Here is a 14628-nt window from a genome sequence, read left to right as displayed (position 1 = left end):
TGGATGACTATTACTGGTTCACAGGTCCTTTGTTGACATAATATAATAGTTTTTCATATGCTTATTGAACCACACACATGTATACAGGTGCAAGCGTTTATTTGTTGCACTCATACAAAACCATACAATTACACTACAAACACTCGGTGCAATCACATTCAGTCTTTAAAACAGGTCAGAGGCTCCTGCCGTCTCCACAGTGCTTAAACAGTCCGAGAGCGAGTACCCGGTGCTGTTAACACCGAGACAACAACATGGCAGTGTGTGTGTGTGTGTGTGGTCAGCTGTTGGCTGCGCTCTCTGGCTCCGGAGACTGCAGGAACTCGTAGGGATCATGAACCATTTCAGACTGGTCCAAGTGTGGTGGGCTCCCTGTGAAATAAAGAAGACATGGCTCTTACGTTGTTGCACTGGTGTTACTACTACTAGCAATGACAATTTTGCAGAAAAGTGGAGGTTTAGTTGATATCTAGCAACACGGTATTATGACGCGTTAGCATGCAAATGACAATATGTTTAAATTATAGCTAAGAAGCATTAGCAGTCCACCTAGTTTTTTTTAGTCTTACTCCTATTGCAGATACCTAAGTGGTGCTGATCCCTCTCTGAGGCGTTAGAGAGGGAGGACAGGTTGGACGAGGGCCTGGAGCCGACTCTGTCCACTTGAGCCTCCTGGAACTCCTGCAGGAGTTTGTCTGCATCGTCAAACTGCTGCTGGCCCTCCTCGTTGCCCGGCTCTTTTTTCACAGTTTTACCTGAAAAAGAAAGAGGGAAGATCATTGTAGGACAGCAAGTGAACAAATAAATGCAACTACCTCCGAGTGGAGCATCCTACCCAATATTTATGTTATGTATCCTTCAAGTACTTTGACTGCTGTGTTTCAAAATGTAGTAAAAACTCGGCCTAAGAATTTTAATAGGATTGGTGATTACGTGGCTATAATGCCCACTAATACTGCGACTCCACACATGACATACGCTTAATGCGACAAAGGGCCTTATCCCATTAATGCAAGTCCGCCATAATCCTATTTCTACTATGATTATGTTATGAAAGACTTTAAGTGTACATGTACATGCAGCCACTCCGAGTGTTGATGGGGATAATCACCTAATGAGTTGAGCATGGATAACTCCAGAGACATATCAGGATAGTTCTTCATTGACATGAAGTCCAGGACTGAGCCACTCTCTCCCAGGCCGGTGCCATCTACCATCTAAACAAACACACACACAGCGTCAATCAGACAGCCGGGCCAACTACTTAAACGTAGCATCACTGTTTTCAAAAAACTACAGCATACCTGCATGTCACAGATGTTGGATTTGCTTTCATCGGGTTTGAGCGTGATGTTTCTTTTCTGAAACATAAATGAAGCATCACATAGATAACAGGCGGGAGACCAGCCTGGAGACTGAGAAAATTATGGAAGTAATGTGTGTGTAATACTGCGCATTAGGTAGAAGTCAGATACCTGTCGGATTTGACTGACAGCTTTAGTGTGATCGTCCGCGGTCATCTTGTCCAGAAGCTTGTCGACCCAACACTTCGTGACATCTCCGCAGCCCTTGACAAACTCCTGTATGCTTCGGGGTGAAAACAGGGGGACACATTATTTTCACTAGATCATTTCAGATCAGAGTTTAACCGATGACAGAGAAGTCCCCCCTACCTGAGAGCACATTGTACCCCCGTGTCATCGCCATAGGCTGAATAGAGCGTGTCCACCTCATCGGGTAGCAGGTCTGGAAAGATGGAGTTCTTCTGAAGGGTCTGAACGTTGTAGGCACTGCTCAGAAACGTCACTACACAGAGCAAGAAGAAAAAGCATTATCCATCTGAAGTCATAGACTTTGTGGCAAACTTTAGTCATTGTTATTTATATGAATTCAATCAACAACAGGTCACGTTACTGCATACCTTTGTGTCTCCTGTCATCTTTGAAACCCAAGGTGGTTAATCCAGGTAGAAGCTTGTTTGACAGAGAACTTAGGTCCACTTTATGAGTCTCATCTTCTGCAATACATTCAGAATAATTACACTAATGTAGTGAATATTTGAAAGATGTTTTAAAAAACTATGACAACAAACCTTCTGCATCAGTTTCCTGCTGATTGACAACAGTGTATAGAAGAGAACTGTCTTTCTCTTTACGCAAGTAGCCCATCTGAAAACACACACGAGAGAAAATATATTGTCACTACTAACTGCACTGAAGAAGAATCTCCTTGAAGCGTGGAAGCCTCACTAACACGTTGTCATTTTATGGAAGAAAATATAGCTATAGCTTGTAGAAACAGTGTGTATGAGCGGCAATGTTTACACAATAAGTTAAAGAGGAAAACCTTGGAGTTGGGCATGTATCTGTTGATCCGATCTCGAGCTTCATCTGCAGAATGCTCAACCAGTGCCAGGACGTGCTCCTCTGCTGTACTGTCAGTCAAGCTGCAAGCGTTTCCTTCTGGTTCAAACAGGTAACTGAAGACCACACAAGAGACAACGTTACCAGATCATTACACTGATACTACATACACAAAGCCCACATTTATTCCAGATATTACAAAGAAAGAATACCTGATGACTTCCTCTTTAACTGGCTGTTTCTTGGACTTTTTAGCTGATTCCACTGGGCTGTGGATGATCTCTGGAGGAGGTAAATCAGCTGCAAGGTCTTCATCTCCCAAAATGGCTGCCTGCTGGGTGAAATCCATTTCCTGCATGAAAGACATGCTGCGTTTCAAAGCCAACAGCCGCTCCTGAGCACAAGGCGGAGGAAACAAGTGGCCACTTAATTGCGACTACTTAATTGGAAATGTATGGATATAAGGGTATGATGAAGAAAATAGAAAGGGACAGCGGGACGTTGATGATGGCGGTGATGTTTTCATGGAGAAATTCACCCTAAAACCCTCTCTCCCGCTTTACCTTGCTCATCATCTTAAATCCTGTATGTAGCAGTTTCTTGGCAGCCTTGTAATAGACAGTCTCTGGTCGGTTGTACACCATGGCATTGTCACACATCAGTTTAAAGTCCGCCTGAAGGCAAAAACAGTGTTCAAACCGGTATGAAGGCAAACTTGGTTTGCACACACTTTCTTACCATTTATAATACACACAAACTCTCCCTTTGTGTTGAAAAGTATCCTCACCTTGAATTCTGTAACCGTGTTATAGTCATTGTTCATAATCTTGTCTTTCATGGTGCTGAAGTCCATGGGATGTTTGATGATCATTGAGTAACCAGGGGCAATCGCATCTGTTACCGGAAAGGAGAAGAATCCATGGGGGTCTTTCCTGTACAGACAAGACAATCATGATGTTATTCAATACAGCACCGACCTTAACATTAGTTGAGAGTTGTCTTGTTGAGTGTTCTGATCATGTCAGCGCGCGTTATCTGTCGGGTCAACACGATCAATATGAATGGATCTTGCTTGTGCTGTGATTTGATGAACCGGTCCACATCATAATGTGGCCTGATTTACATTTAGCGTGATGTTTTACAAGTGTTGATAGCAACAGGACTCCCCCCCCCCCCCCCCTCCACTCACAATAATAAATGCTCAAATAGACTAAAGACTGAACGCCTACAGCCCATAAAGGCAGCAATGTTTATTGCACCCTACAACATTTTATATGTGGGTGCTGCATGGAAAAAACAACAAATGCTATTGTTCTAGACTAGAGGACTGCCATGAAAACCAAATGTGTTTGTGCCCCGAGGACAATGTGTGTGCTCAGGTTATTTAATGTTTGTCAATTTGACCGTGCTGTATGCAAAAGTGAAACTTTGGACTGAGAGTCATGTAAAAAGGAAACGCTTAGAGTGTGTCGAAAAATGGAAAGATTTTATATTTTTCAGTAAATCTCACGGGAATATTCTAATTAATGTATGATATTTCTTGTCTACTTGTGTGGGGCGGTGTCTTAAGGAGCATAAGAAGGTCTGCATCACCGGTGGATGCAGACATTAGACTGAATCAGTGTTCCTCACCTCTGCAACTGCCTCAGAAAGTGCTCCAGCAGTTGTTGACGAGGAGTGGATTCACTTTCTGCATTTGGGCAAACGTAAAAAAAAAAAAAAAAAATACAGATATTTATAAACACATTTACAAATGAAAAATGTTATCTTGTCCTCATAGACAGCCATTCTTACCTTGTTGTGTCCTGCAAGCTCGGACCGGCCTGTCTCCTTGTTGGTCTAAATCAAACTTCACACTGTGGTGAAACTCATCCACTTCAGGCTCCGGCTCCGGCTCCAGCTCAAACTCTCTCTCTCTCTCTCTCTCTCTTTCTCTCTCTCTCTCTTTCTTCTTTTTCTTCTCTTCCGGCTGATGAGATATGGTCATGATGTCAGCAACAACATTAAGAATGTATTGATCATATTCTCAGGCTTAAGTTAACTTTACTCACCTCCAATCCAATACTTATTATACTTTTTGGCAAAGTGAAAGGCTCAACAGGTACACCGGCGCTGGCAGCAGTAGAAGCTGCTGCCTCCGATTCATTCTGCTCTCGCTCTCTCTTCTTCCTCTTTTCCTCCTATAGGATGAGATTAAAATCATTTGTTTTAACTTATAGTGGCACGAAACACAGATTCATAAGTTAAAAGGTTATTTTGTAAACTAACCTTACGCCGTCTTCTCTCCTCATCATCCACATATTTGTCTTTATCCTTTTCAGACTTTTTCTTCTTCTTCTTCTTCTTGTCTTTGTGGCGTTCTCGCTCGTGGTCTGATCTGTCATCGTAGTAACTGGAGTCGTGGCCCGAACCCGAGAGCTCGGTCACCTCACTTCCTCCAACTTTGAGCACGAGCTTCAGGGGCTTCTCGAGAGTCTTGTCCTCATTGTCTACAACCAAACAGGGGATAGAAGAGATAGAAAAGATGAAATGTGTGGGAGGAGTAGGTGAGCTTGTAGAATGATGTTGCCATTAGTATGGTAGGAATACTGTAAGTCAAGTCTGCTATTACTTGCCAAATAGGTTGTGTATTGTAAAAGAGTAGCTAACGTTATATTAACTTGTAGCTTTTCTATCTGAAGAAAAAACCCTGCTGTGTATTGTGTGACTGGGTTGTTTTGCATTTAACTGCATTGTGTTGCTGGAAGTAATTCCATAATACTTAAAGACCAAAGTAAATTTATTTTAAAAATAAATATAATTTCATATCTTAAGTAACTTGCTGTCTTACCTAAGTTATTAATTACTGGCACAGCAAAATATATATATATATATAAATGGTAAGTTATATAATATATTGATTACAAAGAACTGATTAACTCGGGATCTTAGCAGGACATTTAACCAGATAGATGTGGCATGTGCATCGTGGTGGTAGAGAAGACCTTCACACAAACAACAACAACAACAAAGCAAATCTGCTGTCTTATCCAGTTGAGCTAGCCAGCTAAGCTAGCTAACATAAAGCTAACTAGCTGGAACAAAAGCGGTGCGATAACTGACAGTAAAATATACATTTATGTACCATCAACTGTTCTCCACTCCGGTTTATGTTTCTTGTGTTTTTTCCCCATCTCTCCGTGTTTATAGAAGAATAATCTTGTTTACTCCAGTTACGTTGCTAATGGTCGCTAGCGTCGGTCCAGACCTAACAAACCTTTGCAACAAGAAAGCTCGCGACAGACGGAAGTGATAACCCAAAACAAATGACGTATTTCCGGTGGAAGAAATCAGCGCGCTGATTTTGAGTGACTGTCGGCTTTCTGACAGTACAGCGAACTGTCGATAGTTTCTCGAGTAGCAGAAATTGTGTTGATGCAAGTCCTCATATTGATAACGTAAATGGTGTAAGTTATGGTTTCCGTTTTGTCGACGTAGCGAAGTGTTTACCGTCACTATTTGAAGGCTGTTAACGTTAGCCAGCTGCGTAGCTAGCTACAACATCGCCAACTTACACTTAGCTTAGCTTAACGAAATATAAATGCTTTTAAAGTTCTGAATGTTTCCCGTTTGTCCACAGTTTTACAGGGATGGACGGTGACAGCATGGAGTTTGGAAACCAGGAACAAAACATTCATGTGGAGGTCCATGTTAAATCTCACAGGTGGGTTCGCGGAGTAGTTCAAAACAGTGAATACGTGTATGAAAAGATAGACGCTGAGAAATCATGTTTTGGGTTATTCGACTATTTAACAACTGAATACATTTTCCAAACAATTACATTGGGAAATCCCTGAAGTCTTATTTTTCTAAACCAATATTCGTATTGGTGTTGGTATGGTATCAGTAATCACATGTGGGGAAATTATGTAAATGCAAGACTTTTTCTCCCATTCTTGTTCACATTTCAGCACAGCTAAACTGTCTGAGGTGAGGACGCATGTTCTGGGTCTGCTGAATCGCCACAGCATGGTTTTTGGGAACTACAGATGGGCAGAGTTTGATGAGGACTTCCTGCAGAAACACGTGGAAGCTGTGGCTATAGTTGATCAAGAGGAGCTGGTAACACAGGTCTGTTATTTTGGTTTGCTTTGTGAATGTTTTCCACCATCTATATTATTATTTCTTTTTTTCAGAAGTAATCCTGCTTTCCAGTTGTTTTATTCTTTTTTCATTAACTGTTTTTCTCACCCACTCAGCCCCTCGACTTGAAGAGCTGCTCTGTCTCCGTTCACATCTTCACTCTGAATGAGGATGGACCCAGCACGCTCAGCTTGGAGGAGGATGAGGAGCTTTCAGCAGCCAATCACTGGTTGCTGCCAGCAGGTGATGCTGCACAATAACACGCGTTGAGAAATTCATGCTTTCTTAGTTTGATTTATTTCCAGTTGAACTGGATTTACACTCCCTGTAGGCTTCAAAGGTGGCTGTAGAACGTTTGTTGTGGCTGTGGTCAGCTTGGATTCATGCTGTCCATATCCTCAGTATGTCACAAACTGTTATATTTTCAACAGAGCTTGAATGGAGGCGCCTTTGATAAAAACAATAGTGTGTGAAACATAAGAATATGAATTATTGCCCGCCCTGCTTGTGGGCACAGAGTGGTAGGCAGCCTGTTGCAGCAGCTCTCTCAACACTTTCTTACTATTTATTTCTTTTACGTTCTCTATTTATAAAGTTTTTTTTAAATTTAATTTTCTTATCACATCTCATACTGCAGTTGATATTTGAGAGTTTAAACATCTGATAACATAAACAGAACAATGTTTCTAAATGACCCCCAACCTATTTTGGCATTTATTTTCTGTAATTTCTTACAGACTGCCTCCGCTATGTATCTGGCATATGCTGATGTCACTGGAATCCATTCTAATCAACATGAATCCAACCTGACCAAAGCCTTCTTTCCCTGTTGTGACAAAAACTGCAATTGTTTTATAACGTTCTTTTAAGCTTATACGGGATACGTTTTCATCATTTAAAGCTTTAAGCGAGATAAAGGCTAGCTCAAGCGTCAATGTAAAGGCACAGTTAAAGTAATAATAATAAGTGAGTTATATTTTATGTTTCATTATGTTAATGTGCATCTATCTATTAACTTTGGTTTGCTATAATTCAATCTTGGCTGAATATTCCCCTTAAATGACTTAATCTCTGTTTAACAGCTGAATTCCATGGGATTTGGGAGAGTCTGGTGTACGACAGTCGAGTCAAAACCCAGGTGAAAATAGCAGTTTAGAGAAAATGATGGCATAACTTCATCACCCATCACTGCTAAACTTCCAATTGTTTTCATTTTCCTGCAGCTCCTGGATTACATCACAACCACCATTTTCTTCTCAGACAAAAAGGTCGACAGTAACCTGATTTCGTGGAACCGTGTTGTGCTGCTTCACGGTAAATAACTAGTGAGAAATCAGTCATTTTTATCAGTTGAGGTCATCCCAGGGAGGATGTGCGTAATACAACCGATTCATCACTTTGTGTGTGCGCCTACATTCAGGCCCCCCGGGCACAGGGAAGACGTCACTGTGCAAAGCTCTGGCGCAGAAGCTGTCAATCAGACTGTCGAGTCGGTAAGTCAATCCTCATTTCTGTGAAACCGCTTTAGCAGGAAGTGCACCTGCTCTTTTCATTTCAAAAGACACCTCTTCTCCCTGCAGGTATTCGTATGGGCAATTTGTCGAGATAAACAGCCACAGTTTGTTCTCAAAGTGGTTCTCAGAGGTACACCTGGCTTCTTTTTATGCTCCATTGTTAGATTGAAGCATGTTTCAGATGGAGCTGAAAGTATTCCCGCCATGCCTCTTTGTTACAGAGCGGTAAGCTGGTCACCAAGATGTTTCAAAAGATCCAACAACTGATAGACGACAAAGATGCTCTCGTGTTTGTTCTGATTGATGAGGTAAAAAAATCTGCTTCAGGGAAATGAACTTGATTCTTGGAATCTGTTTTATCTGAGCCCCTACAATTAATGTATTCATGACATTCCTTCATTGATTAGCTTGAGATAAAACGGAAAGCTTTGTTCAAGTCATTTCATGTTCAAGAGTGTCTTTGCTGTGACTAATACTGCTCCTTCTGTGAACATGTGTTTTGGCAGGTGGAGAGTCTGACAGCAGCCCGGAGTGCCTGCCAGGCGGGAACCGAGCCCTCTGACGCCATCCGAGTGGTCAACTCCGTTCTCACTCAACTGGACCAGATCAAACGGTCAGGAAGCAAATCGGTCTATGTTCTGTTTTAAAACCTCTCTGATAGCACATGACACTGGAAGCCTTCGTTTCTTCCCCTTACGATCGCTTAATTGAAATCTATCCATCTGATTTTCTTTTTTTGTCTTATTTACACAAGTTTGTTTTCTTTTGACTTTCGGTCTCATGTTTCAGTCATTCCAACGTGGTGATCCTGACGACCTCCAATGTGACAGAAAAGATCGACTTGGCGTTTGTGGACAGAGCGGACATCAAGCAGTACATCGGACCTCCGTCTGAGAAGGGCATCTACAACATCTACCTCTCCTGCCTGGAGGAGCTGATGAAGGTGACCCAACAATCGAGCAACCGTTTTCCTTTTCTTTTTTGGGATCACATTTCTATTGATATTCAGGACATGCATTGGAAATCGATAACAAAAATGACATAATTAGAAACGAATAGAAAAATAGATGCATAAAAAATGAAAAAAATATTTTGCAATTATTTGCAAAACACATCTGCTGTAACAATTTCAAACGTATTCATCTTAAAAAAACCAAAATACTTAGGCGCCAGTGGGTATGATAGTTTTACTAGTTTATTGGGGGATTATCTTTGTTTTGGGAATGATGGCCTTGGGGAGCAAGGCTCAGCGGGTAGAGCAGGTTGTCCACTAATTAAAAGGTTGGCGGTTGTATATAAAAGATGCTTATAATATTTAACTTTATTATCAACATGCTTCAAAAAGCAACACTTTATTTTAATATGGTGAGTTGATAGATTTCCCATATCTCTCCGATACGTGCAGTGCCAGATCATCTACCCCCGGCAGCAGCTGTTTACCATGTTTGAGCTGGAGACGATGGGCTTTGCAAAGAGTGAGGTGTCCGAACACAGCCTGAACCTGAGGAACATTGCCGTGTGAGTAAAGCCTCCCATAATGCAATAGAACCCAAATCACACCGTCTCCGTGCTGTAGTCTAAACACTGAGTGCCAGTGAGAGCTGAAACAGCCAGGGGCTCATGTTTCGTTTTTCTTTTCATTTCCAGAAAGAGCAAAGGTTTGAGTGGACGGGCTCTCAGGAAGTTACCATTTCTAGCCCACGCACTGTTTGTAAAGGTAAGTATTTGATTTTGTCCTACGGATTGAAGGAGGAAAAGACTCGTATTGTTTTTTTAATGTAGTTTGTTCGCCTGCAGACACCGATGGTAACTCTTGAGAGGTTTCTGGAGGCGATGGACCAAGCAGTGGATAAACAGATGGAGGAAAAGGCTAACCTGGTCAATGATGTCTGAACTTATTACAATGCCCAAAGGCTGACACATGATTGTTTGTGAGCTCTCAATCCCATGCCTTGTTCGTTTGTAGTATGGAAAACTACAACCCTTACATCTTTTTTTATAAAGGTTAATCGTTTCATTTGGCAGCAACGTCATATTGGCAAGTAACATTGTTTTAACAAATGCTATCTATATTATAAGTCTTTGTTCAGGTAAATTCTGTTGGTGCTACCACCTTAAACCACCAAGTCGGTTTCAGTACAGGCAGTTTGGTTTAGGATGGAGAACCCGAAGCTTGAATTCTCTGTGTTTACTCTGTTCTTAGTTTCAAAGTGGTAGTTTTATGTAATGTTCAGCTTTAACCTTAACAGTGCCGGCTTCTTTTGGTATTCATGTTAAAGGGATGGCTCACATTTGTATCGCCATCAGTTATTTGAACTTTAATTCAAATCCCTCTGTACACATTAGCTCAGTGTATGGATTTTATTGAGGATATCTCATTTGGATCTTTATCTTTGTCAGTTCTATATTTATGTTAACATCAAATCGTCTTCAAACTCTCTGGGTGCATGTGTTCATTACGAAGTTACTTTGTGTATATAGCATTGTAATAAACAGTATCGTTTATGCTCTTGTGTGTTGTTGAAATGCTGCAGATTCATTTTGGAGATTTTAACAAAGCCTTTAGGCCACCACTAGGTGGCGCACAGATACTGTCACACAGTCTTAAACAGGGAAAGACTGATTTTATATAGTTTCTTTTATGAGACACGTGATAAATACAATAAAGGCAGTAAGTGAAAAAGCCCACAATACCAGAAAAAAAAAACAGATTACAGTGGACATTGAGCCTGTCTCATGTTGGTTATCTAAATATCTTTATTGAGTAATAAACCTTCACAGATATAAAATGTACATTTGCACATCTGGTAGTAAAAACAGCTGATCCCGGGGTTCTGTACAGGAAACACGACTGGTTGCCACAAATTTGACCTACAAGTAAAACAGTTGAAAGAGGATTCAGTTCTGAAACGTATCATATGCACAGTTTACACGAACAGATCAGGGGCTCCATTGTTCGTATGAACATGTTTTGCATTCTGTGAATGCTCCGCTGCTTTGCGTGTCAGCTGCCGGGTTCAGACAATGTGCCCTTTGTTTGTTGTTGAGCAACAGCTTTTTCACTCCACTTCAAAGGTTGATTCTGTAGGCTGTTCCTGACTGTAAAAGGATAAGAAACAGTTCACACAAGTTCATCTTCATTCCCACTCGATTTTACTGTCTGCCGTTAAGATCAAGCCAAAGACTTCTACTGTAATCAAGACCTGGAACAACATTGTATCCTTAAGTATCGAGTTTTACAAGAAACCCAGAATGGATTTCCCCTCAAAGCCTTCATTTCATTCAAGAAACGTAACTTTTGTTTGTGTGAATTATCCCTTTAATGCCTCTATCTTTTACACCTAATTGTTAGGCGCCCACTATTTTTACACGGCATGTCATTCAAGTTTTTATGTGAGACGAGTCACACAATGAAGCTCAAGCTTTTCATCAGTGATCACAAAGAAAATAGAAAAAGGCAAGATAGAGAAAGGGAGAGCTGTAGGAACGGGCATGGTAAATAAAACCATAATTGCTCTGTCTGGAGGCATTTTCCTTCTTCTTTTGACTGTAGTTGCTCCAAAACCAGGCAGCTGTTAAAGAGCAATCAAGACGCAGCGTGAAGAAAAGTCAAAAGCCTTATTGTTACAGAGTTTTATCACCGTTTCAAGCAGCTTCAAAATGTCACAAAACTCCAAACAAAACAAACAAGCCTGATGTTTATCCTCTCAACCGTTGTTCAGGTATGGCTGAAAGCAATGGAATATCGCTGCATGTGCCAATGGTGATTCACATCGTGAGGGAATTAACTTACACACATGCTTATAGGCAAGTTAAGAAGAAACTGAACAGAGCTGCACACCAAACCATGGAAACTTTCACTCATGTCTTCGTAAAAATCACAGATTGAGTTTTAAAGAGGTTATGATTTACATAGATATGATATTTTGGAGGATTTTAAAGTTGATTGATTGAAGCACGTTTAGAAAAAACCCTGCACAAGTATAGTGATCCACATCCTTTGTGCACATACGTAACAGCCCATAAAACGTACGCCGTGTCAGGGCTTCTCAATTCTTCATCGACATGACAGCCTTTGCTGATAAACCAGGACTTGTATCCAAGTGAGTATAAGACAACCTCAACTACCCCTATGTCTGTTCCCAATCCAAACAGAAACAGTTGTTTCTGCTTGAGATGTTTTTGCATCCTGTATGTATGTCATTCGTTTGAGTGGGACGCTAGAGGGAGTGGAAGAAAGAGGATGAGGGAGAGAGATACCTTGTAAAGAGGCAGAATCCTGGGATCCAGGCTGCATGAAGAAATGGTGATAATTAGGCACGGCTAGTAGGATCAAAGGAAGCCGCCATCAATGAGCTATGCAAATCTCGGCTCATCCTGTCATCCACAGAGAAGTCTGTGAAAAGTCAAATGGCAGACAAATTGACAGGAAGAGCAATGAGGCTTCACGCTACATTCATCAAGATACGGTAGGGTAACTGGGATACTATGATAAAGTACCATTTTGACAGAAAATATGATGTATGAATACATGTCTCTTATGTTCCTCCAGGCAGAGCTGCTTTGTTTAGGTAATAAAGGACAAGGTTTCGGGATTTCTCATATGGCTGCAGCACTTTGGAGCAGTGAGCGAGTGAGCGTCTGACACTAAGCACATAATAACAGTTTATGCCTTATAACACGATAAAGTTCAAAGTAACATCTACCCTTGTTTTGAATATGATTTGCACAGGAGTGGGATATTTACTAAACACTAACATAACATTCCTGTTTTCACACTGAGCTAAAGGTGAATAGTCATAATTCTTGGCATGTGTCCTGCGGGCGGCTCCGTTTTAAAGCCCTGCCAAAGGACACAAACTGTAAAACTGCTGAAGAGCTTTTGATGTCTGGTGGGTCAAAGTACAGCATGTTCTTCCTGGTTTTCTTTTATAAACAAGAGTTTATCTTTAGTATCTGTTGTGTACATTACTAAAACAAATAACGGACATTTTTATGGGAAGCTTATCAGTGTATGGTTAGCAAACAGACAAGTAGAATAATCATTTACTGAATAATAATGTTATTAATTGCACCTTTTGTGTTTATCTTTACGCGCCAGAAAGAATGTGAAAGCTCAGTTCTTTAGAATCTCATTTGGGTTTAAGTAGTCCACCAAAAATGATGTTTTGCCAATCCTGGTTAATATCACAGCACTATTTGGAGGCAGATTTAATTAGCCGTGTTTTAAACTTAATAACTTTAATGGTACACCTTTACATTGTTTGATTGAGAGAAACGTGACCTACAAACTAATGTGCCTAATAGGATATTGAATAATTTACAAAATAATAAAAGTGTCCTCTTCATGAATACATATCTACAATGAAAACTATGAATGGAGCTGTTCGAAATATCACACCAACAGAGGACGCGGTTTCACATTCAACGTCACATGAGCTGCCAAACCAGAGTTCAGTGCGTCAAGCTGAACAAAACCGGAAACCAATTAAGGTGCTTTTGAAAATAGTAGTAGCCTACGTTTGGAAAAACTAGAAATGAAAATATAACTGGGTGTAGGAACAAATAATGATTAACATAGTCTGTTCAGAGATCCAATTTCACATGGTTAGAGTAAACAACATATTGTCTAAAGAAAATAAATAGTTAGATGGTAAACACAAACTGTATTGATTGCAAATCAAACTGAAGACTTTGGGGTTTTTCCACACATCTTTCAGTAGGGTCTTTTTTTGTACTTTTTTAAGTACATTTTTTCCTGTTTTTCTCTTTTGTTTAATGATAAGAGGAAATAAAACCACTTTAAAGCGAGCGTACGTAATGAATTTTAGAATCTGCGTGCCGCTGTATTACTCACCTCTCAGATGAAGGACAAACTTTAAAAGCTCGAGCACATCTACTGATTTGCAATCTTTAATTATGATAATATTGTGTTTGCACTATAATTTAACAAAAAAACAATAAAAACATGCACTTTATAAAGGACTACAAATCAATGACCATACTCTTACTTAATTTTAAGCCTTAACTTTGGCTTATCTGTAAGATTTTTTAGTTAGGCTACTTGTTATCATTTAAGACACCCTTTAAAGAATCAATTGTTAAAAAGTTATTGTCCCAGATTAATCACCACAGAATTATTGTTGCAACCCTCATGAAATAAAGAAAACAAGGTAGACATCGCTAACTATGGTTAAGTAGGCTAGATCAAGCTATCGAGCTCTTTCTTTTTGTTTTTTATTCCATAAATACATTTCTCTCCACATTTGCTTGATGTTTTATTACTTCAGTGGTTGAAACATTTTCGTCAAAGGTAATATTTTATTTTGTAAAAGCACCAACCGGAACCACTGTACCTGCTCTATGTGTCTTGACACTCCGTGATCTCTGCTGTGTTCAAAGCGCTTCCACATTCAGTTGCACTGAAGGGAGGTCCGTGGACAGACAGCGAGTGTTGCCCCCGTCTCCTCCACAGATCACTTTCACAGATGTATCTCGTTTCTGCACACATACAGCTGATGCTTCAATGAACATGCGACTTAATTACCTGCCTTTGGATGAAGTTGGAGTTTTCTTCTTGCAGAACAAACACAATGTGACCATGTTGAAGCAGTGACTGTGTTGTCCTT

At 40.4% G+C, this 14628-nt stretch overlaps 2 protein-coding genes across 9 annotated transcripts; one reads left to right on the top strand and one right to left on the bottom strand.

Annotated features, from left to right (window-relative positions):
- Nucleotides 1–82: 82 nt before the first annotated feature.
- brd9 (bromodomain containing 9) lies at nt 83–5653 on the bottom strand. Of its 8 annotated transcripts, none has more exons than XM_076108903.1 (17): nt 5488–5653; nt 4632–4852; nt 4415–4543; nt 4158–4332; nt 3996–4053; nt 3151–3295; nt 2927–3037; nt 2576–2757; nt 2347–2479; nt 2093–2168; nt 1922–2017; nt 1674–1806; nt 1476–1587; nt 1305–1361; nt 1112–1217; nt 570–755; nt 83–372 (listed from the first exon to the last, which is right to left on the bottom strand). In XM_076108903.1, exons 1-17 carry the CDS (start codon nt 5534–5536, stop codon nt 281–283), a joined length of 2061 nt encoding a protein of 686 aa, XP_075965018.1. In that variant the 5' UTR covers nt 5537–5653; the 3' UTR covers nt 83–280. The 8 variants fall into 8 exon arrangements, with proteins under 8 accessions (XP_075965018.1, XP_075965020.1, XP_075965019.1 ...); XM_076108905.1 differs by having other exon boundaries at nt 585–755; XM_076108904.1 differs by having other exon boundaries at nt 1922–2014.
- A 22-nt stretch (nt 5654–5675) lies between these two features.
- trip13 (thyroid hormone receptor interactor 13) lies at nt 5676–10498 on the top strand. The gene is made up of 14 exons (XM_076108912.1): nt 5676–5809; nt 5983–6066; nt 6314–6473; nt 6602–6728; nt 7568–7623; nt 7709–7799; nt 7906–7978; nt 8066–8129; nt 8221–8307; nt 8506–8612; nt 8789–8942; nt 9405–9517; nt 9647–9716; nt 9797–10498. Exons 1-14 carry the CDS (start codon nt 5805–5807, stop codon nt 9890–9892), a joined length of 1287 nt encoding a protein of 428 aa, XP_075965027.1. The 5' UTR covers nt 5676–5804; the 3' UTR covers nt 9893–10498.
- Nucleotides 10499–14628: the final 4130 nt, after the last annotated feature.

This window comes from Anarhichas minor, unplaced genomic scaffold (assembly GCF_050575085.1).
Source record: "Anarhichas minor isolate MPS153535 unplaced genomic scaffold, ASM5057508v1 ptg000041l, whole genome shotgun sequence".
In the NCBI taxonomy this organism is placed as follows: Eukaryota; Metazoa; Chordata; class Actinopteri; order Perciformes; family Anarhichadidae; genus Anarhichas; species Anarhichas minor.
Note: the sequence above shows the minus strand (reverse complement) of the source record. Positions and strands in the feature narration are given on the sequence as shown.

What these genes read in the sequence shown, in the direction of transcription:
- brd9 (XM_076108903.1), bottom strand. Translation starts at nt 5,536, where the DNA reads ATGGGGAAAAAACACAAGAAACATAAACCGGAGTGGAGAACAGTTGAT. An exon ending in TTTCTGAGGCAGTTGCAGAG is followed by an intron (nt 3,296 to 3,995) that starts GTGAGGAACACT and finishes TTGTCTGTACAG; the next exon opens with GAAAGACCCCCATGGATTCT. An exon ending in ACACGGTTACAGAATTCAAG is followed by an intron (nt 3,038 to 3,150) that starts GTGAGGATACTT and finishes TTTTGCCTTCAG; the next exon opens with GCGGACTTTAAACTGATGTG.
- trip13 (XM_076108912.1), top strand. An exon ending in AAGAGGAGCTGGTAACACAG is followed by an intron (nt 6,474 to 6,601) that starts GTCTGTTATTTT and finishes TCACCCACTCAG; the next exon opens with CCCCTCGACTTGAAGAGCTG. An exon ending in CCGTGTTGTGCTGCTTCACG is followed by an intron (nt 7,800 to 7,905) that starts GTAAATAACTAG and finishes GCCTACATTCAG; the next exon opens with GCCCCCCGGGCACAGGGAAG.